This window comes from Vipera berus, assembly GCF_964194415.1.
Source record: "Vipera berus genome assembly, chromosome: 9".
NCBI lineage: Eukaryota > Metazoa > Chordata > Lepidosauria > Squamata > Viperidae > Vipera > Vipera berus.
The window spans coordinates 19203522-19230448 of NC_138212.1; the positions used below are offsets into that span (position 1 = coordinate 19203522).

At 41.1% G+C, this 26927-nt stretch overlaps 1 protein-coding gene across 1 annotated transcript in view; it reads left to right on the forward strand.

Annotated features, from left to right (window-relative positions):
* CSMD2 (CUB and Sushi multiple domains 2) overlaps window positions 1-26556 on the forward strand; it is a gene marked incomplete at both ends in the record, with an annotated part of 651882 nt that extends 625326 nt beyond the window's left edge. The window contains 14 exons of the mRNA XM_081334380.1: window positions 12-197; window positions 7775-7951; window positions 10999-11178; window positions 12466-12639; window positions 15094-15267; window positions 16662-16735; window positions 18576-18687; window positions 19282-19461; window positions 20367-20432; window positions 20812-20973; window positions 21204-21316; window positions 23859-23946; window positions 24874-25012; window positions 26397-26556. Of these exons, the coding sequence (XP_081190506.1) occupies window positions 12-197; window positions 7775-7951; window positions 10999-11178; window positions 12466-12639; window positions 15094-15267; window positions 16662-16735; window positions 18576-18687; window positions 19282-19461; window positions 20367-20432; window positions 20812-20973; window positions 21204-21316; window positions 23859-23946; window positions 24874-25012; window positions 26397-26556 (1985 nt within the window). The remainder of the gene's footprint in view (window positions 1-11; window positions 198-7774; window positions 7952-10998; window positions 11179-12465; window positions 12640-15093; window positions 15268-16661; window positions 16736-18575; window positions 18688-19281; window positions 19462-20366; window positions 20433-20811; window positions 20974-21203; window positions 21317-23858; window positions 23947-24873; window positions 25013-26396) is intronic.
* Between the last annotated feature and the right edge of the window lie 371 nt (window positions 26557-26927).

Here is a 26927-nt window from a genome sequence, read left to right on the forward strand (position 1 = left end):
TGCTTTGGCAGGAAGCATCCGGGGACTTTGTGGCGATCCAGGAATCCCTTCCCATGGTATCCGGCATGGTGAAAATGAATTAAGTGTGAACAGCACGGTCTGGTTTAGCTGTGAGCCGGGTTACACGCTCCGGGGCTCACTGCAAAGAATCTGTCAAGCCAATGGATCATGGAGTGGCACTCAGCCAGAATGCGAAGGTGGGTCTGGTCAGTAGCTCAGCCTGCAAGGACATATATGGGGCAAGTCAAATGATTTGGGGTGCTTTATGAGTTCTTTTTCTTTCCCCTTTCACCAATATATATATCTGCTGCTTCACACATTTGTGGATTTATTGATTGGATTTATGTGGCTGCCATTTCACAACAGTGACTCTGGGGCACTTACAACATTTACAAACCATACCAAAACATAATATTCTTTGCCTTCTTAATCTTTAATGTAAATATTTAGGCCGTTTGCACAGAAGCTGGAAGGATGGGTCCATATGTGGTGAATTAACGGTGGCAATAGTATATAGTGAGATTATAATTCTTTCAGAGACTTCTAGCTCTCCACCACCTCACCTTCATCACCTGGGCTTCCCAGAAGTGTAATTCACAACCTGGCATTATAAGAACTAACATACACTCTTTCTGGAGAGCAAAAGAAAAAGCAGAAAGCTATCCTTTCTTTCTTTCTTTCTTTCTTTCTTTCTTTCTTTCTTTCTTTCTTTCTTTCTTTCCTTCTTTCTTTCTTTCCTTCATTCTTTCCTTCTTTCCTTCCTTCCTTCTTTCTCTTTCTTTCTTTCTTTCTTTCTTTCTTTCTTTCTTTCTTTCTTTCTTGCTTGCTTGCTTGCTTGCTTGCTTGCTTGCTTGCTTGCTTGCTTGCTTGCTTCTCCTCCTCCTCCTCCTCCTCCTCCTCTTCGTCCTCACCCTCCTCCTCAACCTCACCCTCATCACCCTCACCCTCCTCACCTTCCTCAAACCTTAAATTGCTAGAATGAAGCCACTAGCTTTGGCTTTGTCACTGACCAAAAATAAGTCATTATCAATATGTGTTTACATGTTTCCGGTAGTACCTGACATACTAGCAGATTGACCAGGCTCTATGTCTCTCTACATTCACATAGCACATTGTTATCTGCCAAGAGCCTCCACTTGAGCATATGGGCTTTACATTTAGGCACTCCAACTCTCAACCTATTCAGGGTCCTCCAGATAGTATAACAGAGGTCAGATCCTTCAACCATATCCTCCTTTAGTCTTATTCCTTGCTCAGTAGTCTCCTTCCTCCATCTTTTAATTCAAATTTGTTCTTGTGTACCCTCAATAATGTTTGTTCTTGCCAAAAAGCTGCTCCTAGATCTGAGTCGGTGGGCTTGGGGTATAGGTCTGCATATGCCTAGCATATGGTTTAATATTTTTGATTCTTTTCGGAGGCTACACATTTCAGCTTCACTGACCAGCCTGGATTCATGAGTTAGTTGTTTGCTAATGCCAAGTCTGTAGAGCACAGCAAATTTGTCCAGAGATTTAAGATATTTGTACTACACTGACTTAAATGAAGACATTTGCTACACTCTTCAGGTAACTATTTACCTTACCACTTTGGTTGGCCTGAACCTCTCGGAAAGTCACAAACAAACTTGAAAGGTGAAAGTGATCGTGGTTGAATACAGCTTCTACATTTCCCCCTCTTTTGCCCCCTTTGAGATTGTGCTTGTTAAAACTTTGCAGCAAAAAACTGCCACCAGGCAGTTTGAGAACATCAAATATCTTCCAAAAGAGAAGGCACCACCTAAGTTGAAGGGAGTATTCATCCTTTTGAAAAATTATACTTTAAATAATAAAATTGGGGGGAAAAAGAAATGGAAAATTCCAGCCCTGTCTGTTTTATATCTTAGTCATGCTGGCTGGGGAATTCTGGGAGTTGAAGTCCACAAGTCTTAAACATCCCTCCCTTAGAGTCTCATGTCTTGTTTTGATGGCTGTCAAAAAATACTTCTCCCAATTATGGATTATTAGATGCCCATGCCCAACAATGAATGTCTAGAGTCCTCTACCTTTACTCTGGAGGTGCCACTAGGAATCACAACCAACATCCACTAAAATCTCTCTTTTGATGGTGGTCTAAGTAACCATCATTTTTTGTGATTCCAAGCTTGTGACGGGTTGAGAACATTCACATTAAATTTTCCAAATTTCCCTTACCGTACTTTCATCTAAAGATGATCAGCAGGGAAAAAACCCTGTTGTCATGGTGACATTTTTCTTTTCTTAAAAAAACTACTCCATTAAGCCATCTCATGCTAGATAAAGTTACATTTAACATCCCTTAGAAGCCTAATAAACATATATATTCAAATAGCTTTTACGGGGAGAACAGAATAGAAAAAGACACCAGGTAATCCAGTGTAATAAAGCTCAGCGGTCTTTTCAGGGGATTATTGTTACTTCTAGACTTTAAATACTTCTGTATTTAAAATCAATGCCTGGGAAGACAAGGAAATGGCACATAAAGAGACCCAAAGAGTATGAGCTTTTCTCTGGTTGATCAGAAGCCAAGCTTTGTAAGTTTGCTGGAAATATATTCTGAGGCAGCCAATGACTAAAGAGATGACATAACTTGTTATTGTCCTGATGCCTGATAATTCCTCTGTCACTACTTCAAATACCTTCATTTGTTATTTCATTTTATTGCTGAAAAAGGGATGGGTCATGTAGATCAATCCCAAAATAAATAATTTTATGAAGTTCAGAAGGAGCCAGGAACATGGATCCCAGACAAAACTTTTTAATCACAAGATTATGAATGTAGTGCCATGTATAAAGAATGACAGAAATTCATTTGCAACTGAAGCATATTTGACAGGTGCTAGGATCTGTATCCAAGACCAAGGGATGCGAAGTAGAGATTTAGAGCTAAGATGTTGGAACACTAAAGCTAAATTATGGCGTGATGCTCTTAGAAGAGAATATAAGAAATTATGACAAGGGTAACCAAGATATTTTTCAGCTTGAGATGAAGATGAGATGTCACATATCTCTCCCACGCCATGATGTTGACTGTCCCATCCCTGGTCATAAGATAATATTCTCTCCTGCAGAAGGCAACCTCAAGGTGGTTCAGAGGAGGCTTCCTTCTGCATATAATTTTCTTCTCCCCAAAGACTACATCACTGTACTTCTCAGCATTTGCTTCCTGAGGCAATTTTCTCCTTGCATGCTCAAAGGTAAAGAACCTGAGGTCTCAAAGCTGCATGCTGTTCCTTGAAGCACTGTGTGAAGCCTCCAGACCTCCTCCAAAATTGGCAGCAAATTGTAGCTGTCAGTGTGGCAGATGGGGAAAATTATTACATCAAGTGAACTGAATTTTAATTAAGTTTTTTTTGTTTCATTTTTTCCTGGATCCACTTACATTTTGAAATGTGATCCTTCTAGTATATCGTTCAAAAACTAAATGAGTCTTGAACTTCAATTATGCTGCATACTTTGGTTTTCTAGACCAACAGCTGTAAACTGATTTAAGAGAGAGGACGACAGGGGAGGGGGAAGAGAAGGGAAGGGAAGGGAAGGGAAGGGAAGGGAAGGGAAGGGAAGGGAAGAAAGATTTCCAATGCTCCTGCAGCTTTGCCCATGACAACTCAATGGGGAAGCCAGTGGGAAGTCAAAAGTTGCTTATGCTCCAGTGTCTTGCTTAAGAGGGGATTTTTTTTTAAAAAAAAATCATTTTACTTTATTTAAACATTTATAGAGCTGCCAATCATTTGTAAAAGTCTGCATGGCTCCCAATCAGCAATTAGAACAATATCAATAATAAAACAAAATAATACATACTATATATTTATTAAAACCATAAACATTAAAAACCTAGCACAAAAGTTAAGCTTCCACACGCTGTACCTCATTAAATCCTGTCATCCATATCACTGTATCCCAGTAAAGCCAGGTCTTAAATGCTTCTGGGGTGACTGGGAGAGTAGAGGCCTCCCGAACCTCAAGGGTTGGTAGGGCAGGAGGAAAAATGCAAAAGGCACACTTCCCATAAGATGGCAATCTTTAAGGGAAGAAACTAGTAGCATGACTACCCAGTATGATACGGATGGGTACAAAACTTTAGGGAATCCCACAGAGAACCTGGCCCTGTGTTCTAGTTTAAATCCTGGAACTCTAGAAAGAAATGTGTAAGTTGACAATCAACCCAGCCTCGTGCAATTCAATCAACACCTGTTTTCTTTTCTTTTTTTATTGAAAAGTTTTACAATACATTTTTGAATACAAAAAGCCCCCCTCCTCCCCCTCCCCTCTCCCCAACCCTCCCCTCCCCTCCCCTCCCCTCCCCTCCCCCTCCCCGACTTCCCAGAGCTGAATACAGGGTATAATAATACAATCAAGCATAATCTAAAATATGCTACCAACAAAAATAAAACATTAAATTCTATCGCACTTTAACTCTCCATAGTCTTAATATTAACGAAATAACTACTAACTAATTATACGTCATAAAAATCCACTACTTATTCAAATGCTAAATGAAACTTTTTAGTCCCATATTTATTCTGAATATATTCAATCCATCTTCTCCATTCCACAATATATCTCTGTTGCGATTGATCTTTCAAATATGCTGAAATCTTTGCCATTTCCGCCAAGTTGGAAACTTTCAAAGTCCACTCTTCTATAGTCGGCAGTTCTTCCTTCTTAATCAACACCTGTTTTCGATGCTTGAAGTGCTGTAACCAGGATTGGCTCTGTATCATCCCCCAAAGCCACAGAGAAGTTTCCAAGTGGCATAGTATCCACTGACCTTTAAAAGGCTGCAGTTTCAATCCCCAGGCTTGGGATGGTTACATATCAAGCTCTCTGCTTCAGAGACTTGTGGATTTTTGTGCACAAAGCATAACCTTTAGCTGGACTTTGAGGAACAGTCTTTCCCCACTGTCCATACATTTGGGAGACTCACCTCTGCTTCTGAGACTGAGATATATAGCAGGCATGTGCTTCGGCTGACTTTGGTTCATTTGGCAGCAAAAAAAGCAGCAGTGCTTATTCTCCAGAGGGACTGTTGATTTTAAGCCTTTTTTTTCCCCTCGCCCTATAATCATAAAAATTCAGAGGGATTTTTTTTCCCCAAAGAACCCCAATCAATATTTCAAAGGCCACAAATGGTTTGGAATGAAGCAAGCTAATTAATTGCATTTCATTAGAGCTCTGCTGTGTTAGCGTTTCCGTTTTATGCGACATAAGCTGCCTTGTAACCAGGATCCTCTTACCAGACTGAAGAGTCAGGCTTCGTTTAGCTTTAATTTCCAGCGAGGTTTAAAATGAAAATTGGCATTAAAACAAAAACAAGCAAACATATACACAGAGAAACCAGAGGAAAGTTGTTGTTGTTGTTTTTTCCATCCTCCTTTTGGCAGCAAACAGGGCTGGAATGAAGAGCAAAAAGTTTGTAAAAATAGTCAAAATAGTTCTCTTTTCATAGCCGTTTTGCCGTGATGTTTCATTACTTTTGATTGCATTTGAAAATAAGTGTTTTTTTAATAGAAGATGATATTTGTAGCTCAGAATCCTACAACTGTGGAATCCTTGGTGCTTCTCTGGACTTGTTTGTTTTCTTGTAGACATTTCATTACCTAACTAGGTAATGTTGGGTAGCGCTGGTCAGCGGTGGGATGACTGTGCAGTGTACAGAGTGGGGGAAAGTGTACAGAGTTCGTAATGAGGGGTTGAGTCTGAGCAAACCCTACTCTCTTTAGCACTGATGATGTTAGTTACTTGGGTAATGAAGCATCTGCAAAAAAGCAAACAAGTGCAGAGAAGACCAAGGATTCTACAAATATTATTTTTTTTAATTTAAAACTAAACCCTTTGAATGGGATGCAAAAGGCCTATACCAGCAGGATAATTCCTTGTTTGTTAAATGCCCCATATTCTGCCTAAGCAAGTCTATCATATGTTCTGGTGTGACCGTCCCATCCCATTCCTTGAATGTTGCCCTTATCCATTCTGCCATCCCACCATTTCTCTTGTCTTCCAAGCAAACTGTGAACGGCTATTTAAAAATGGTGTGGAATTGTCAGCTCACAAACAAGGACTTGAAAAGACATGCCATTGCATCTTGTTCCAAAGCTGGATTTCAGCAAAGACGTTGCAATCTTTTAACAGAAAGGCTCTTGAGCCTTTGATTGAATGGCAAAGAAAACACTGCAGGGAGCCTCAGACCATTAATTCAGAAGAGGTGTCAGAATAACAGGTTGGATCTTAGGCAAATGAATCTCCAAGGGAAACGGCTGTTTTAGTACATCCATTTCATTGAGAAGATAACAGCAAATTCATCTACGCAAATTTATATGGATATAAAGTCCTTTTATATGGTGTTACCCGTTTAAGACCCAGGGAGTTTGAAAAACCACATGTTCTGGAGAGGCTGTACATTTGCACATGGTGGCAGTAAAACCTGTTTGTGTGAATGATCTGCCTTTGTTCTGTTGAGGAGAATGCTGACTTCATAGGAAGACATGACACTAAAAACTTTGTTGACTGTAACAGAGAATCTAATAACGATGCCTAACATAAAGAAACTGTATTAAGTTTGTGGAACAAAAACATGCCAACTTGTATTTTTGTAGAAATATTTCTCAATGCTTTATAGCAGAGATCCCCAATCTTTTGGGCACCAGGGATCATCAGTTCCATGGAGAGAGGTTTTTCCATGGGCCAGATGGTGTGTGGTTTTGTGGGCCGCCTGCATCTCGCAGATGGGGCTTTGCTTGTTTGTGTGGCCTGGTTGCTGGCATGCCATGGCAGCCCAATACTGTTCCACGGACTGGGGGCTGGGGACCCCTGCTTTATAGCATACTCAAAGGAACAAAAAACAGTTGAGGAGCACAGAATGCAATATTCAATAGGAGATAAGTGTGAAAACCTGGGATTTGGTTTGTTTATGCACATTCTACCATATGGTTAGATGCTTTAAACGTGCCCCATAGCTCAGCCCTCTTGAGATGTCCATCACACTCCAAATGATGGCTTTTGTTTCTGAATGTGTACATTTAGGATTGTAACTCAAGAAATTCACCCAACCCTCGTTACCAAGGGAGCATTTTCAGTCTTCCCCATCCTGGTGCTCTCTAGATATCCTATAAAAAGCATCAGCCAGAATTCTCACCCAGGATGGGACTTCCAAACCTGTTCTAAAAGATGTACTCTGGGGCCTTTCTCCACTTGCTTTCAGGTTTTTTTTTTACCTGCAATATCTGTCCATGACATTGTCCTGACCTGAATTAGAATTAAGCCACGCTTAGCTGTACCAGAGTTAAAGTCATATTCTTCCCAACACACATGCGCATACCTTAATTGTTACAATGTTCAAGGATAATAAACCCATTACCTTGAAGAGAAGTTAGGAGATTGCAGTGACTTGAAACAAAGGCATTGCAGTAGGAAGAGGGTTGGCAATGGCGATAGTTAATTACCGGCTGGTATAATTTTCTGTCAGCTCAAGGATCTACGGACAGCAGCCCAGCAGCGTTCATCACTATGACTTGGTGCAGAGCCCTTGCTTCACCCTTGAGGGTTCCATCTGCAGCCTTTAATTGTAAGGAAGTAGAATCAGGGATGTGATCTTTCTCCGCCCAACATCTTGGATAACTGTTGCAAGTCCCAACGGGGAGTAGAGAGTCAGATTTCTCTAACTCTGCATTGATATCTGCCTTTTAGTGCAAATGCTTCACAGCCAAAATTATGGTTGCACTCTTTCGACTGAAGCTTCCTTCATTACTCATTGCTTGCAGTGATCTCGTGTGGGAACCCCGGGACACCCAGCAACTCAAGGGTATTATTCAACGACGGCCTGGTGTTCTCCAGCTCCATCATATACAAGTGTCGGGATGGCTATTATTCCACAGGTGTGCTCAGCAGGCATTGTACTGTCAATGGAACCTGGACCGGGAGTACCCCAGAATGCACAGGTGAGTTAGTCAAAGGAAGAGGTTAGCAATGATGAAGCTCATTTCTACAACTTCATGCTTTCTAGGTGTGCCTGGACCAACAGCTAAGAGTTACAAGAACAATGCTGAAATGCTACCTTGCTATTTAATTTTAGTTTACTCTTAATTAGTATTAATATTTATTCATGTTTTGCTCCAAAATCACTGAAGTCTTTACTTTCTCTTTTATTGGTTACGTCTATACTTTTATTCTGTTATTGCTGCTTAGGGCTTTTAAACCGCTACCCAGGTTTGTTGCAGGGAAGCTGGGAAGCTGCTGTTGCTGGGATGCTGCTGCTGCTGCAGCCGGGTTGAGAAATTAGCTGCTGGTGAAGCTGGGCAGAGGCTGCTCCTGCCCAGGGTTGGCGCCCATGAAAGAAGGACACAGAGATCTCTCGGGGGAAGGGCCCCGCTGCTCCTGGGATGCACACTGAACACTGGACCACGAGGAGCAGTGGACCTTGTTTATTTATAGCAAAAGCAACCAATCACATTTTATTATTATTCAAATAGACCAATCATGGTTACACATGTGTTCTTCTAAACTATCCTAAATGGACATAGGTGTTAGAGGTAGATTCAAATACAGTAATGACCAATCATTTGCAGGAGGCGTCAGAATTTGCCTTAAATGGAATAGCCAATGGTGTGGAGGAATACTGTGATTATGCCCTTATCTGGCTGTAGCCAAATGGCCTCTCTCCTAGGTTTTGTTTTCTGGGTTTATGGCTTACTTCCTTACACATGGTTCACTGAAGACTTTCCATGGTAGACAAGTACTAGCCAGAAAAGTACTAGCCAGCTACATGTATAGGAACAGAGATCATGGTTATTCCAACAGTTTGTGTTCCCAATGGAGGAACACAAAGTTATTAAATAAATAATGAGCATCCCTGGACTGGCATATTCCCAACTCTTCAGAAATGGTCCTTTTGATATAGAAATGTTAAGCCTGCCCATCCTTCAAGGAGCTGAGTTCTCGGTCCTGCAGTTTCTGTAGGAGTCACTGTTCTGAAGAGGCCACCTCTGAGCAATTTTAGTGCAGAATTGTGTTCTGTGAACTTCCATGCAGAAGCTATTGAGAAAAATGCAATTTGGGGGCGAGGGTTGACGAGGAGATACATTGGAGAAACCCTTCCCTTGAGAGATACCCTGTGAGCATGGGAACGCTGAATAATGAAGCATTATTTCTTAAGGTGGGACACATGCTGTGATGTAGCCAGCCATGCTCTGATGTAGCCAGACCATTGTCTCTCCAAGCAGGGAGCCTTCCTGTATCAATCTCCAAGTACAGTGAAGGAAAGCCATGGTATCATGCTAGAGCAAAAGCCTTCAGTGCTTAAGAATCTCCAGCTTAGTTAAGTTTGTCACGGAGGAGACAAAATGTCTGATGGGTTCCCTGTTAATGATGTTTAGCCTGTGGTTAGATCAGAGTGGCATACTGTTCCTATTGCACACTGTTTAAGAAATGCTCTGGTCCATCATAACCCATGCTGGGTAGAACATCTGGTGAGAGGAGCAAGGATAAGATTTGAATTGCCTTTACCTTGTTTCCAGACAAATTGGAAGTCTTTGCTCATGGCTAGTGGGACAAGAACAAGGAGTAAAGAAAGATGGTTTGAGCCAATAGTTGAGCACGGCCAACCACACTCTACCTTCCATTTTCATGAAGCCTATCTACAGGCACAAAGTGGCAGTAGAGACCATTGAAGAATCTTAGAAATCTGGATTATAAATTTTAGTAGTGTGAAACAGGAAAAGGGATCCAGTTGGGCAAGTAGAGAAGCTGTGCTAATGGCGTGGCATCAAATAATTTGAGAATTATGGGTATATGATAGCCATTTCTTGCCTTAAAGTATTTAAGGAGGGCAGATGAATTCCTCTGTGCATTTTCAGCAAGTACCCATGGAGCTTCCAGTTGACAGCAGAATGATAAACTATCCTCAATTATTTGATTCTTGTGGCCATATATGTTCCATGAAAAGGTTCTTGAGGCTTTTGACATATCCCATGATGTTAGCTTCCTGATAATTGTGTTCTAATCGGTATTACGATCATATGCTAAGTGCTCTTTCATAACCAACAGACATTATTGAATGTATCCCTGGATCATCTGCATAGAATGAAACAGAAATATCTCTTCAGGCAGAGAAAGTCTACTTTGTGGAGATATTCCCCTATGAAATTAATGTAATTGTTGAATAGGAGCAGGATTAATGTGTAGCTTGGCTTAATACTTTTCTTGGTTTCAGTAACATTGGATAAGATGGCCCTGGTGGCTACAACTTTATTCGAGTAATATGCCTTTTTGCAGCATAGATATTAGATGAAGTCAATGCTAGTTGGTCAAGGAAGCTTCTAACTTCTTGCATAATTTAACTTAGGAGATAGCATCAAATGCTGCTTTGAAATCTCTAAAAGCAACATAAAGAGAGGTTGTGTTGCAGGAGTATTTTTCTAATGCAATGCTCAAATGTAAGGCACTGATCAATACTGGATCAACTAGCCTGTCCTTTTGTCAGCAAGTGTTCTTGTTCTAGCCAGTCCTGAAATTTCCATTGTAGATGTCTTGCATCGAGCTTGCTGACTGTGTTAAGAGGGCTAATGGGTCTATAATTAACAAGATAATCTATTTTCCCCTTTTAACCAGAATTGAATTTTTGCACGGAGGAGATAATAACCACTCACAGATCAGAATTATGAGGGACTTTCTGTGTATTTTAACTCCTGTAAATCACAGCAGAAACCACGAAGCCCTTCCCCTAATTTTGCAGGTAGCAAACAGACTTGCAATATTTCCATTTTGAAAGGGACCTGATACAGACCTAGCCATCACACTATTTAACGAATAAGATGGCTAATTACTTCCTGCTGTCATTAAGCTTCACCATGGGAGAATATATCTTGAACTTGAGGGCTGTTGTAAGAATTTGCTTTCAAAACAATACTACTGTTTTGTATACCAACATCTGTTTCTGAAATCTTGCCTTTGAGATCTGCAGCTGAACTTCCTTTTCTCTTTTTCCAAGTGATAAACTGTGGGGACCCTGGAGTACCAGCCAATGGCATCCGAATGGGCAATGACTTCACCTACAATAAGACTGTCACATTTCAGTGCATGCCAGGTTACATGATGGAATCAGAAAGAGCTTCTACGTTAACTTGCACTAAGGACCGGACCTGGAATGGGACAAAACCTGTCTGCAAAGGTAAGGCCAAATTTAATCACCCATTAGAGCACATGTGGGATTTCTCTATAGTCTACACCTGTGTGTTTCTCAACCTGGGTGACTTCAAGTTGTGTGACTGGGGAATTCTGGGAGTTGAAGTCCAAAGGTCATAAAGGGACCATAGTTGCCCATCCCTGGTCTAGAGGAATTTTTCCCAGCCAGGTAGTCTCCAGATAGGATAAGGATAAGTCACAAAAGCCAGATGGAGATTTTTTTTTCTCACTCCCTCACTTCTTCACTTGGTTTAAGAAGAATTAGTCTTAGAAAGAACAGCTTGGAGAATGTCTCATAGGCAGGATATGCATACCTGCACTAGGTGAGCAAGCAAAGAAGGGCTGTATATGTGTATTCTGTCTTTCACTTGTGTAATTGTTCCAGTACACTTTTCCATGCTTCTGTCCAAGATCTCAAAAGAATGCATTATATTACTGCTGGAAGGTAGAAGAGTTTTGTTTTTAAGAAATTGTTGTAGAAACTTTTCTTCCCCTTGAAAAATCTGATAAAAACTGCCCACCAATTTCTTTAGCCACAAGTTTGTGTTTTTTTTAAAGAATCCTAAATGCCCTATTCTGTTCATGCTCACATTATCAGTGGTGGGATTCAAATATGTCAATAACCAGTTCTTTGTGTGGATGCCGCTTCCGGAAGTCCATTCTGGGCCTGGGCAACCAAAAATTAGCTACCGGTTCTGCCGAACTGGTGTGAATTGGCTGAATCCCACCACTGCACATTATTCTGAATCCATGTGGTCAATGGAAAGTCCAGAAAGGATTGGTTTCAAGAATAATCTGAGACTTTTTGAAGAAATTTGGATTAGAGATGGATTCAGAAGCCATATTCAGTCTTTGTTTCACATGAAAGCACATGGATTCTAAAGTGTCTATAAGATCATCCTGTCTAGTAATGTGCATAGTTTTAATGTCCTTCACACCAGAATTTCAGATTGGCTGTACAAGCATGTTTAAAATTTCCTCTACTTTATGCCTGGGTGGTACAGATGGCCAATTTGCTATACAGTTACTTGCACGCTGTGGCCTTATTTAATTACCATCTGTATTTCACCAACATTTATTTATGTCTTTCCCCAAATAAGAACAGGGCAACATCTGTGAATTCTGGCCCTTTGAAGAAGGAGATTTGCAGCAATGACAACAAGATCCTTCAACATGTAGAGATCACATTCACACGATAATGATAAAAATCCTGGAACATGAATGCTAACCTTCTGGGTCTCTTGTTGAGTTCAGTGTGACTTTTTCTCCCTAGCTATCATCTGCAAATCTCCACAAATTGTTCCCAATGGAAGAGTCATGGGCTCAGATTTCAGTTGGGGCTCAAGTGTCAGTTACACCTGTCTGGAAGGCTACCAGCTCTCCTTAGCTGCTGTTTTGACCTGCGAAGGAAATGGATCATGGAGTGGAGAAATCCCACAATGTTTTCGTAAGTAGACAGATCCAGCTGGACAAACCATGAAGTCAGAAGTGAAGTAGCAGGGGTATGTTCTGTTATAAAGACATATCCCTCACAAACTCTTGTTAACTGGCTGGTCAAAAGCCAAGATTCAGTCTTTAGAGGGAACTCATCAAAAAAGCTGCTCTGCCATTCTGGCTAGAGACTAGTTAATAAAAAGAACAACAAAGAGGTGTGTGTGTGGGGGGGGGGCGCATCATGCTGCTTGTCTGAACGCTGCTTGAACCAGAAGAATCATGAGAAGGACTACCTGCTCCCTGAGGGCCAGGGGAAAACACTTGGAAGAAAATGTTTCTGGTTTATTTATTCCATTTTTACACAATCCTCTCATGGGATCAGAATTTCAGTTGCACAAGGCAAGTTGCATCACATTCCACTAAAATGCTTACCCTCTCTTCTGATTCTTAAAGGCCTCCAACTGCAAGCTTTAACTAAAACACTTCCAAAGTCCTCTTCTATATCCCACTCTTTTCTTGAACCAGGCGAAAAGGCTTGAAGATAGATTGAGCCCGTTTTCAAACTCAGCGTAAGAGCTAAGTTCTGCTGGCAAATTTGGCCTTCGGGATCCAAGAAGTAGTGGAAGGGGCTATCAAAACTTTTCTGGAGGAGAAGTCCGAAAGCAATGTTGTGCAATTAAAGGAAAGTGTTCAGTTCGGAGTTTTATCGGAAGCTAGCCTGCAATTGTGTGGGATTTTTGTGGCAGTGCTGGTATGCTAAGATGCTTTTTTCCCCCAGACATTTGGCAGAACATGAGTTTTTGTCTGGCATTACTTGTTCCACCTGCTGCAGAAGAAACAGACTTTCCTGTTCGCTACACGGCCACATGGTGCTTTGCTTTTACACAGCGGAAGATCTGTTTTTGAATTTAAGCAAAAGCAAGCAAGAAAATTGAAGCTAGCCTTCTGTTCTCCCTCAGCTAGTCTGCCAGGAGAGAATAGGAAGATGGAAATAGATTAAACATTCACTGACCATGAGATGCAGCATGCAGAAAGAAGCTGGCCACTCTCTTCTACTAGCCATGTTACAAATGTCCTCTAAACATAGCACACGTAGGTACCAGAGTGCCATAGATACTTTTCTAGGTGCCAGTCAGGGTCCATTTTTTACTTTTCTAACTTTTATTATTCTAATTTTAAACAAAATTTAAGTGTGAACTCCAGACTCAGTCTTTATTACCAAAACTGACCTTGGGTTCTGTCAACTGTCAGGTGAGCGAATGCAACACTGAGCGATCTTTAGAACTTTGAAATGCCATAAAAGATAAATTTTATTGAATACACATCTCGGTACTGAAGAAGCAAAATGAACTCTAGTTTTCCCATGTAAAAAACTGGTTAGTTGACAATAGCTTTTCATAACCTCCACCCACCAGGTGTCCCTGTTGCCCAATCACATCTCTTCAGTTTGTTATGGGAATGGTCCACTTCTCTGTCAGACACCTCTTTTGTGACCTTGGGTCTCATGGTCCATGAGACGGCTTCTTGAAACTCCTGTTTCTTTCCCAGGCTGTCCCTCCCCACTGTTTCTATGGCAAGTTGAGTAGTGACAGAGGTTAGCAACCATCTTAGCAATTCAGCCTTGATATATTATGTATAAACATCACAGGCATTTTTAGAAGATCACAAAAATGGTTGACTTTAGCTCTTCATTTTCTTTATGTATCTCTCCACTGAGCTGAGAAAAAAAGAGAAAGGCAAATTGAGATATAAACGTATCAGTTTGCATTCCAAAACATTGGAATTTTTTAATTGTGACAGTTCACGGTTATCATTTTCCTTGTAAAGAGGAAAAATTCCCCATGATTCAGTTTATGAGTGGAGACCACACAATTGGCTTCAGCCAAGCTTATCTGAACAGAACTGGGGACAGACCACCAGGTTCTGCCCACTGAAGTAGGATACAAGCAACCTTTTTATAGTGGTATAATAAATGCTGACCCAGTAATTTTCTGCTTTGGGTGAAATAAGAAGAGGAATAAAATGGAGATTGGCACATTTTTGGACATTTTTGTGGTTAGTTACGGTACTTCCTGGTTCCCATTTGAAAATATCAGTGCTAGGGGGGGAGGGATTGTTAAAGATAAAATGTATTGAAAAACTTTTCAATAAAAAAGAAAATAAAATATCAGTGCTGATTTAAGATGATTTACGACCCAGAAGCTACAAAAGCAAGCAATTCAGGAAGTTTACTTGAGTTCAGGAATCTTGGTAGTTTAGAGATCTTGGTTCAGGTCTTTGTTTTACTTCTTCTTCTGTACACACCCAAAACATATTCAAAATGTTCTGTTTCCCCACTGGTCCAAAAGAGTTAGGGATCTTGGCTCACTGGCTGCATGCACCAGACATAGGATGTTAGGAGAGGTTGGTGTCGTTAGAGATTTTACCCCAATGAAATGTCTTTCACTGAAGTCCATTCTTTTCGCAGCTGTCTTTTGTGGCGATCCAGGAACCCCAGCCGACGGGCGGCGTGAAGATCGAGGTTTTACTTATCGCTCCTCTGTCTCATATTCCTGTCTGCCCCCGTTGCTGCTGGTGGGATCAGCTCGGAGGTTCTGCCAGGCCGATGGAGCATGGAGTGGGACCCAGCCAAGCTGCATTGGTAACAAGATGGGACTTTATTGGGGAACAAAATAATAAAAATGCCTCTGCCTTTTCTTGGCGGCGTTAAGGAAATGATTTCCCATTTGCTCTACTCCAGAAAGTTTTCCAACTTTTGTATATTAATGTTCCCTGGAAAGCTCCCACCAAAATACTAATCTGACCCAATCCTATTTAATTCCCCAGTCTTCGAATTACAACCACAATTGGGACCAGGATTTTTGTTGCTTAACGAGGTTGTTCAGCAAGCCGTCCCGATTTTACAACCGTTTTGCCATAGTTGCTAAGGGAATCATTGTGATTATTAAGAGACGCATGTGGTCATTAAGCAAACGTGGCTCCCTTCATGGACTTTGCTGCTATAGGAAACCAGCTGGGAAGGTTGCAAATGGCGACCAGGTGACCCTGGGATACTGCAACCATTGTAAATACATGCCAGTTTCCCCAGTGCCCAAATTTTGTTTACATGACCGTGGGACTGCTGCAACGGTCGTAAGTGCAAGGACCGGTTGTAGGTTACTTTTTTCCAATGCGTTTGTAACTTCAAATGGCCACTAAACAAATGGTTGTAAGTCAGGGACTACCTGTAATTGCCTAAGCAATTCCACTAAAAGCAGGAAACAGACATTTGATGCAAAATATGTTTGAAAGAAAAAAATGTAGCACAGAAAGTTGGGTCCAAAGTTTAATTCTGGTTTTGGGGTTGTTGTTTTTTTATTTTTGTTTTTTAGAGTTTAGACCAGGGAAATTTGGATTTTAAAAAGCCTGCTTTGGGGGCATTTACAGATGAAAACAGGGTGAATTGCATTAAATTTCTTAATTTATACTAGAATTACTGTGCAGCCATGAAAGATGCGTCCAAAGCTTTACAATGTACTCCACAATGCACTGCATAGTTAACCTTACCTTAACCTAACCTTACACACAAGTCTCCCAGTCTGATGCTACTGTCTGTACAATACATTGCACTTTTACGTTTGGAACTTCTTTTAGTACTGTTTTCGTTTGGTTTGGTTTTATTATATTTTTTTTCTTAATTACTTTTATGGTTTTTGGTTGCTTCAGATGAGCCAGTACAGTATAAAGTCAAGTCTCAGTTATGCTCACAGATATGCAACGAGTTGGGATATGTAGTAGGCTGGAAGCCTTTGGATGGCTTCTTTCCTTCTGCCACGGTTTGTGTAAACTCGTCTCGTGGTTGTGTCTGCTCAACTACCCACTTGCTTTGCTTCAGGTCCCTTCTGAAGACCTGCCCAGCAATTCCCTTGAACCAGATGTTGTTGCATGCAAGGCTGGAGTCTTTACCTTTGGGCCATGAATTGGTCTCAGTGAGGCAGAGCAGAGCAGAGTTCTCACCCCCAAAAATTTAATTAAGCACTTACTTCTTTTTTTCAGATGCAAGTATTACAACCTGCATGGATCCAGGTGTGCCCCTTTTTGGAATTCAAAACAATTCCCAAGGTTATCAGGTAATATATGATCATCTCCGCGCCCCCCCTCCTTTCTTTTCTCCTTCGCCCTAAACAATCTCCTTTATCTGTATAATGTAGCCGAAATTGCTAACTTGTCATCCTTAATCCAGGAACTGAATATATTCATTCTCCTTTTATGCGAAACACAGGCATTGATGATCTCTCTTTGGAGAGTTGCTATCTCTTGATTAAGCTGTTTTGTGAGGGAGACAATAGGAGGATTTTGCCGGAGGGACCTTTGATTAATTCAGAGGTGGTCCTTGATGATGCTTGTGCTTCTAATGGAGACAGAATCAAACAGACGTCTAGCCTGTATCTTGCCTCCCATCGTAAATAACAAGGCATCTCAAGTGGAGGAAATCTACCCAGGGTCTTACAACTGCCACTGAACCCCAGTTGTAAGTCAAGGTGGTCATCTTATGACCAGGCCCGATTTTGTGAGCTGTTATGTGGCAGTCATTATGTGCTTGCATAAAGCGAATGCCTTGATCATTAAATGGATAGCACATTCATTAAGTGAACCCATTGCTTTCTATCGGAAAGTTGTTGCCAGAAACTAGAAGGAAACACCAGTTTCCTGCAAAAGCATCATCAGCTGCAGTCATGGGACTGGGATGCTGCACATGGCCATCAATTTGGGCCGGTTGCTGAGCAACAAAAATGTGGTCATGTCACCAAGGGCTCAGATATCAGAATTGACGCAGATGGCCTCTTTGACCTCTCTTTCAAAACCAGCGGTCCTCTCTTTGTCTTTTAAATGCAGATGGACTGCCAAATCTTGTCCTGATGGGTTTGTTCTCCTATGTTGTGCCAAGGGTTTATAAAGAGGGGTTTTTTTTGTTTCCCCATTGTACAGATCTGCCAATGTCTCACTGCACTGTATTGCATTTACCACGTTGCTCATGTCTGGTTGTTTTATCCCTGGAGTGGACAAGCTTCTGCCTTGGTGTATTGTTGGGTATAAAGTGTGCACATATGTTGTGTTGGCTGAAGACTCTCGTACAGCCACTTCATCTGCATTTAAAAGACAAAGGCCACTCTTTTGAAGACAGCAAATTCCACATTTTGGATAGAGAGGGGGTCAAAAGGGGTCAAAGAGGCCATCTGTGTCAAAACTGAACAGTCCTCTCTCAACAGGGGGGAGGGATACGACATCATCTATCTCCAGTCTACAACACAGTCCTTTCAGCAGTTCCAAGAAGGCTCCACACAAATTTGCACTACTCAGGTGATGCTGAGGACACAGACAAATCTCCAAGTGGCCTCAATGACTCTCTAAAAGAATACAAATAATCAGCTGTCTACAGCCAGTTTGTACCACTTCAGCAGAACTGGTAGCTATTTTTTTGTTGCCCAGGCCCAGAATGGACTTCCGGAAGCAGCATCCACACAGAGAACCAGTTGTTCACATATTTGAATCCCACCACTGCTACAAGGAATATACTGTAAATCCTTCTCAACCTTCTTGGATGAGAAGTGAAATGTATTTAAAAAAAATAATAAAGTCCAGTTATCTCTTGAAAAAGCACCTTTCGGACAATCATGACCTGGATTACTGAGAATTTCCATAGACATTCCACAGGGCAGCATTTTGTTACATATTCCACTAGTTTTTGTGGTTTTGTGAATCACAAACTTATCGTTCAAGTCTGAGTCACTCAAGAGCTGAAGGAGCTTCATCAAGTTCAGATCTGGCTTGGTCACTTTTTCAAGGGCAGGTCTGAAGGGTAATGTGAGGTTCCACGGGCTTCATCTTTAATTAGATAACTTCCTTTAACTAGACGAGTGATTATATTCACACAACATGCTAACTTTGCATTGTTCCCCATTGCAACAGGTTGGGAGTGTCATCTTCTTCAAGTGTCATAAAGGATATTTGCTGCAAGGGTCCACCACGAGAACCTGCCTTCCAAATCTGACATGGAGTGGCATTCAGCCAAACTGCATCCGTAAGTCTTAGCTTCCTTGGTACCAGCAAAACAGTTGATGCCATTGAATCTCAACCTTGGCCACTTGAAGATATGTGGACCTCGCCTCCCAGAATCCCCCAGCCGGCATGGCAACTGGGGTGTTCCACAAGGTGTAGGCCATACATTTTCAAGCGGCTGAGGTTGAGCACTGCTCTGTGCTAAAATCCAAGTGTGCAGGATATGCCCAGTGCCAGATCTTAATTTTTGCTGCCTGGATAGATAATGTGGAAATGAGAAAATGCAAACCCAGCCTGCACAGAGGCATTCCAGAAAGCAAGGATGAATGAATGAAGCGTCTGAAGGCATTGTTTCAGAAAATGTCTCCTTCTGAATCAGGCCAGCTCTTGGCTATAGACAGGCTTCAATCTTCACCCAGCCAGCAGCCTTTCCCAACCTGGAGCTCTTCAGGTGAAATACCTGACATTTCCAAATAACATCAGCAATCTGCTGGGAATTCTGTGGGATGTAGTCCAAACAGATCTGGAGGATGTCAGGTTTGGAAAGCTATCTTCTGCCCTTTCTTAGGCCTGGTAATGGTGGGTGTGTGAGTTGCTTTCTTCTATGTCTTTGCAGCACACAACTGCAAAGAACCAGATACCCCAGCCCATGCCAACGTGGGTGCTCTGGACCTGCCTTCCCTGGGATACACCTTGATCTATTCCTGCCAGAGTGGCTTTTATCTCACCGGAGGATCAGAGCATCGGACTTGTAAGGCTGATGGTAGCTGGACAGGGAAGCCTCCCATTTGCCTGGGTAAGCAAAACTGGCAACTGAAAGACAGCTCTATGTCTGCTAAACATCTTATTCTTTCCCCTTGAAATTCATTGGCTGCATTTCAGCCATGGTGTTTCATGGACAAATCATGCTATTTCTGTCCCCTGTTCCCTAGACAAAGAGGATTAAAAATCGCCTGGTTAGATCAGACCCCAAAGCCCATTTGGCTCACCATTTCCCCCCCAGTAGGAGCCAGAACATTAAGGCAAGAGTTCTCTATGATTCTTAACATCAGTCTTCCTCTGTCAATGTTAAGCCTTTATATCAAATTGCCACTAGTATACCTTACGGCTTAAGTAAACAAGGGTACTCTTTTTTTTCTTTTCACATTATGAAATGTAAAAGTTTTGAATTTCACCATTCAAATTAGTCTACAGAAGCAAACAAATCAGTCCAGTAACATTTTTTTCTAACTAACATGCTTAACTATGTTAAATTAAAATTATTAAATATTAGCAAGTTTGATCTAGTGGTAAAGGCATCATGATAGAAATCAGGAGACTTTTGAGTTCTAGTCTCACTTTAGGCACAAAAGATGGCCGGCCTTCATATATATTTTCAACCTAGGAGCTGGAAGGTATGCTCACTGCCTTGAGTTATTTAAAAAAAAATAACAAAGGGTTAAAAAATAATTTAAAATGGGGGCAGTTCCATAGGTAGAGGTTGCATTCACCCAATATTCTAAGTTTGATTAGCTTATTTTTCAAAAATGAAGTCATTCAATTAATTCATAGTTCCATGGATACTTCCAGAAAGTGGGTTAACTTAGAACCAAGTAAGTGGTCCCTGTGGCCAGATAAGATTCTTTTTATATTCACCTGTTGTTAAAGATGTTTGTGTCACCTTATTAAGGTATAAACTCTTGCTTTGATTCTCTTTTTAAGCGGATGTCCGACCCAGCAGACGGCCTATGGGGACTGCAAAGGATCAGCATCTTCCAAAAGTCTCAGGTACCTCTTTTTCCTAACTACCAAATACATAAAAAATACATTAAAAATGAAACAGCATAGCAAATTATTGGGGTTTCAAGGTCTGTAAATATATGAACACGCTGTCAATTTTATCAAATGATTAAAAAAACTCAAAGCATTCATTTTTTAATGGATTTTTAATTTTTTTAATGGATGAGGCTCTTTAATTAATGGCATTTCTTTTGATTGTTTTGAAGTGACAAAGCTTGATTATAAAAAGCATTGAACAAATAAGAATTCTGGGAGTTGAAGTCCACTCCTCTTAAAGTTGCCATGGTGGAGAGACACTGTTCTAAACCACTTCTGCAGTTGTTCCAAAATCTCCTCCTTGTCTTGTTCTGCCTTGGGTTATTTCTAGTTCCTGCTGATGTCTTTGCTAAAAATTCCTTCTGGAAAGGCTCCTATGAATACATGGGCAAAAAGCAGCCAGCCATGCTTTCGGTCACCAGCTTTGATCCAGTCACCAGTAAAGTGAATGCCACTCTGATGGACCACAGTGGTGTGGAGCTGCAAGTCTCTGGTAAGGCAGCCAATTGGGGTTTCTCTGCATTCCTGGTGGGAGAAGGGAAGATGGTGCCACCTTGATGTCTACCTCGTTAAACAACATAGAAGAGAAAATGATGTCCATGCACAGAACACCGAGATCTTGTCTTCTCAAACTGCAATGAAACTCTCCTTGCCCCCCGCCCCCCCAATTCTCCAGAGCTTCCTCCTCCTTGACGAAAGGGCTGTCTTATCTTCTCTTTCCAGGTATTTACAAAAGAGAAGATGTCCATCTTCTCCTCCAAGTACACGAAATTACAGGACCACTGGAGATCTTCATGAACAAATTCAAGAATGATAAGTGGGCATTGGATGGGCACGTAAGTCTTTGCCTGAAACGTTTCAATGGCGTGCCAAGGAATTGGGAACATAACATGGGAGAATATGGGAGCTTTTGCAACCATGGTTAGGAGCAGCAAAATCTAAGATTAATGTTCCCCAACCTGATGCCCCTGGGGTAGGTTGGGTCTGTGACTCTCAGACTTTGCAGCTTGTAGGACTTCATGAAGTTCTCATTCTAGAACATTTTGAGGGCACAAGGAAGACTGGTCAACTGTCATGAATCAAAAAATTACTCAAGAAAAGATCTCTCTCCCTCTCCCCCCCTCCCCCCTTCTCTCACCAGTTGTTCATTCTGTCTTTTTTAAATGGTCAATAAAAAGAAAGAAAAGACTATTTGACTAATTATTCTAGTTAGAGACATTTAGCCAGCTTTTTCATTGATGAAACAATCTCATACTTAGACAGTAGAAATTTAAATGCCTAACAGCAAAATTACAATTGCAAACAAAATTATTAAATATTTAAAAAATGTTTAAACACCAGGAAACAGATTGAAAAATTCATTATATGAAACAGAGCAATATTTTTTTTTCCCCCAAGATGATCCTTTTGGGTTACTTCCTTCAGTTCTTTATTGGCTACGTGTGGATTTGACCAGACTTTTTGCTTCTAAGTCTTTCAAAGGAAGGATTTGTGATGGAAAGAGCCTGAGGGAGCTGATGTGTAAAAACAAATGTTTTCTCTTTAGCAGATTAGAGAAGACAGGAAGTATGGTGGAGTGGTTAAGATGTTCGACTGGCACGCAGGGACATATCTGCTACTTACACAGATATATCTACTGACCCAGCACCCAGGAATGCCCCTCTAGACTTTTACATTTAACAGGCTAAGGTCAAAATCAACCCCAACCTTCAAGCATGTTTCAATCAGAATTGACCCAAGAAAGCCAGAAGATGTTTCAGACAAACACGGCAGGAATTCCTCTGGATCCAAGGACACCCCGGGGGAGAGACAGTTCTACCAAATTTATCCCCACAAAACTATTCCTGCTACAGCAAGGGTGTCAAACTCACCACATCACGTGACATGTCGTGACGTATCGTGACTTTTTTCACATTGCCGGAGCTGGGGTGGGCATGGCCTCCGCATGATGCAACTGGCCAGTGGGCTGGCAGTTTGACACCCCTTCGGTACAGGTAGTCCTCAAGTTACAGCCACAGTTGGGACCAGAATTTCCATGGCTAAGCAAGGTAGTTGTTAAATGAGACAGGCCCACTTTCATGACCTTTTTTGTGTCAGTCGTTAAGTGAATCACTCAATCTTTAAAAGAATCTGGCATCCCTCCATTGACTTGGCTTATCGGAAGCTGGCTGGAAAGGTTGCAATGTGGTGATTTATTTTATTTTATTTTATTTTATTTTATTTTATTTTATTTTATTTTATTTTATTTTATTTTATTTTATTTTATTTTATTATTTTATTTTATTTTATTTTATTTTATTTTATTATTTTATTTTATTTTATTATTTTATTTCATTATTTTATTTTATTTTATTTTATTTTATTTTATTTTATTATTTTATTTTATTTTATTTTATTTTATTTATTATTTTATTTTTTTATTTTATTTTATTTTATTTTATTTATTTAAATTTATATGCCGCCCTTCTCCCTGAGGACTCAGGGCAACTCACAACAATAAAAATTTAAAAAAACATAAGATGAAAAGTTTTTAAAAAGAATTAAACAATAAATACAATAATTACGTGACAATTTAAAAACCCGATAAAAACCTAATTAAAAACCGTAGTCAGTCCAGACCCGCTTGTTGGAACAACCAAGTCTTCAGGTCACAGCGGAAGGACCAAAGGTCAGGGGTCATCCGCAGCTCCGGGGATAATTCGTTCCAGAGGGTCGGTGCGCCCACAGAGAAGGCTCTCCCGCTGGGGGTCGCCAGCTGGCATTGCCTGACTGACAGCACCCTGAGGAGGCCGACTCTGTGGGAGCGAATCAGTTGATGGGATGTTGACAATGGCAGCAGGTGGTCTCGCAAGTTAGATATTGCAAGACACTGCAGCTGACTTGCCGGTTGCCAAGTGCCCAAATTTCGATCATGTTACCATGAAGATGCTACAATGGTCATAAGTGCAAGGACTGGTTGTCAGCTGTTCTTGTCAGTGCTGTAGTAACTTTAAACAGTCACTAAACGGTTATACGTTGAGGCCTACCTGAAATTTGTTTCCAAGATCCTGTATGTAGCTTGTCCTGTCACATCTTCCATTTCTTCTTGCAATGATTGTCTCACAACATTTGAACCATATTTTGAACAAGTATTAGCATGAAGTCTGTGGTGATTCTCAGGGATCCAGGTCCTGGTTGTCCCAAAGGTGCTTTTTCAGGAGGCAACTGGACTTTGTTATTTTTCTTTGAAGACGTTTCACTTCTCAGCCAAGAAGCTTCTTCAGTTCTGACCGGATGGTGGGGGAAATCACCTGTACCTATAACTGATTTATTTTGTTTGTTTGATTGATTTGCATTTGGGTTTTGCAGTATTATTTTAATTTTCCACTCCAAATCCAGGTCACCCCAGAAGCTTCAAGCGGGACATTTGTCTACCAAGGGTTTGTCCATGGCAAAGGTTTTGGACAATTTGGTCTCCAAAGACTAGGTAAGCTGACTAACTTTACAACTGAAGTTGCCCCAAAACAATAACTTTTAGTAATTTATATAAGCAATGTGGCAATTCTAAGGTATTCCATTTACGTTTTAGCGTGTGCCAGCTATTGTATGTAATTATTTTTCGTTCAATTATCTTTCTTTACCTTTTCAGTTTAAATTTTTGTTATCAGGTTGAAACTGATGCTTCAACTTTTATTTAAATAAATTCCAAGTTACCATTTCCAGAATTTTGCCAAATTCTATCTGCTCACCATCCCTGTTCAGCTGTTCATAGAATCATTTTGTCAATGTTATTCACTGGAGAAGAGCCTAATGCTGGGAAAGATTGAGGGCAAGAGAAGAAGGGGACGACAGAGAATGAGGTGGCTGGATGGAGTCACCAAAGCAGTAGGCATGAGCCTAAATGGACTCCAGAAGATGGTAGAGGACAGGAAGGCCTGGAGGAACGTTGTCCTTGGGGTCGCATGACTTCAGACACGGCTTCGCAGCTAACAACATTGTATGCATAATGTTAAGTGTGAACACATTTTCTTCCTTGTTTGGGGGCTCTTGAGTTACAAATCAAACAAATAAAAGGAACATTTGTCTATTCCTTTTGGGAAAAACCATCGAAGGCCATTCAAAAGCTAAACTCTAACTTTACATTTTGCTTTGTCTCGTAAAAAAGCAAAATCTTGCTGCTTGAAGAATGAGAAAGTGCCTGTGACTTAACGGATACGTCTACCAGCATATTGTCCAGCCTACCGGCTCTCATGTTTTTAATGCAACTACTATTCTCATTAACCCCGTCAGACATCCAGGAATTAAATCTGAGATATAAGTGTTTTGTTACATTTATATGCAGCAGACTTCTGTTGAGACAGCCCCTGGCCTCCCCTACCCAGCACCAGTAATTTAATGGCGTTTCTTTTTCCAGACAGCAGCATCATTGAACGGGACCCTGAATCAACAGGATATCCATTTGCATCCAACAGCAGCTCAGTTGCAGCTGCGATCCTCGTGCCTTTCATTGCCTTGATGATTGCAGGGTTTGTGCTCTATCTCTACAAGCACAGGTGAGATGTTCCAGGTTGAAAAGGCAGGACATAACCTCCTAGGGACTCCTAACAAGAATTGGAAGAATAGTTTGGGTTTTCTGGTCCAGTGTCCTCTGGATTAAACCACATTTCTCACAATCCCCATGCAGCATGCCTAGTTGGCTCTGTCAGGTAGACCAAGCTACCTATATACCTAAAATTGCTATAGTAACAGAATCCTGCAAGTCTGAATGTGCTACCTTTCTTTCCACTTTTCTCTCTATGGGAATTGGAGGGATGGGAGACTTGGAATATTGCATCCAGTTTTGGTTGCCATGATATGAAAAAGATGTTGAGACTCTAGAAAGAGTGCATAAGACGAGCAACAAAGATGATTAGGGGACTGGAAGATAAAACATAGGAAGAACAGTTGCAGGAATTGGGTATGTCTAGTTTAAGAAAAAGAAGGCCTGGGGGTGACATGAGAGCAGTGTTCCAATAAGAACCACAAAGAAGAGGGGGTCAACCTATTTTCCAAGCCAGCAGAAGGCAGAACAAAAAGCAATGGATGGAAACTAACCCAGGAGAGAACCAACCTAGAAATAAGGAGAAATTTCCTGACAGTTAGAACAAATTCATCAGTGGAATGACTTGCCTGCAGACGTTGTGGGTGTTGTGGAGGTTTTTAAGAAAACAATCGGACAATCATTTGTCTGAAATGGTATATAGGGTTTCCTGCCTGAGAAGGGGGGGGGGGGGTTGGACTAGATCTCCAATTTCCCTTCCAATTCTGTTACTCTGTTATTCTGTCTTAGGCATTTCTGCAAATGCCCATGCTCAAGTATAGTTGATCTGATGGTTGCCTTGATTGTGAACCTTCTTTCTGTCCTTCAAGGCCACCCTCTTTATTCACTACATTAGTACTGAAAGCTGCCATCCAATGCCATGGGAAATAGCACCCATTTCTTTCATACTTTCTAGGAGCCAACCACCTTTGTACCTCTCCAGCTAGAAATTTCCTAGAACTAAGGAGTAATTTCCTAACAGTGAGAACAATTAACCGGTGGAACGGCTTGTCTGCAGAAGTTGTGGGTGCCCCAATGCTGGAGGCTTCTAAGAAGAGACTGGACATCTACTTGTCTGAAATAATATAGGGTCTCCTGTTATGGGAGCTTGGGACATTGGACTAGAAGACCTTCAAGGTCCCTTCCAACTGTTAACTAGTAGATGAATATACTGTTCAGCAGAGCTAGGCGACTGCCACCGTTAAATTGCACTTTGGGGTGCTTCATTTCAATTAATTTGAATGAGAGAGGGAGAAGAGACAAGGAGAACGTTTACAGATTTTAATGCATTGTGGTTTCTTTATATACCTGTCCTGTAGAACCCCTCCCCTATGACATCTTTGTCCTCTCTGAAACAGAAGGAGACCGAAGGTGCCGTTCAATGGTTATGCTGGCCATGAAAACACTAATGTCCGAGGAACATTTGAAAACCCAATGTATGACCGCAGTTTGCAGCCAACAGACATCATGGCCAATGAGGCAGAGTTTACCGTCAGCACTGTGTGTACCGCAGTATAGCACTTACAATTCTGTGTGCAGTAAGTATCACACTCCTATACAAACTTCCCACATATGTCTTTCAGCTACTCTCGGGACCCATCAAATTATCATTAGCCTAGCATTTAATTTGAAAAGGGTTGGATAATAATAATCACTATTATTCACATCTTAGTAAGAGAAAATGACTGTCACAGCTGCAGTGATCATTTCTGACCATAAGAAAGCTGAAACATTATTCAGATCCAAGCTTTGGAGATATTTAATTATCAGCAACATTTTTTTTTAAGATAGGACAGCTTAAAGAATAATGTACTGTACATCATCCATCCACACACCCACCTATCCACCTGTCCATCCACCTGTCCGTCCGTCCATCCATCCATCCATCC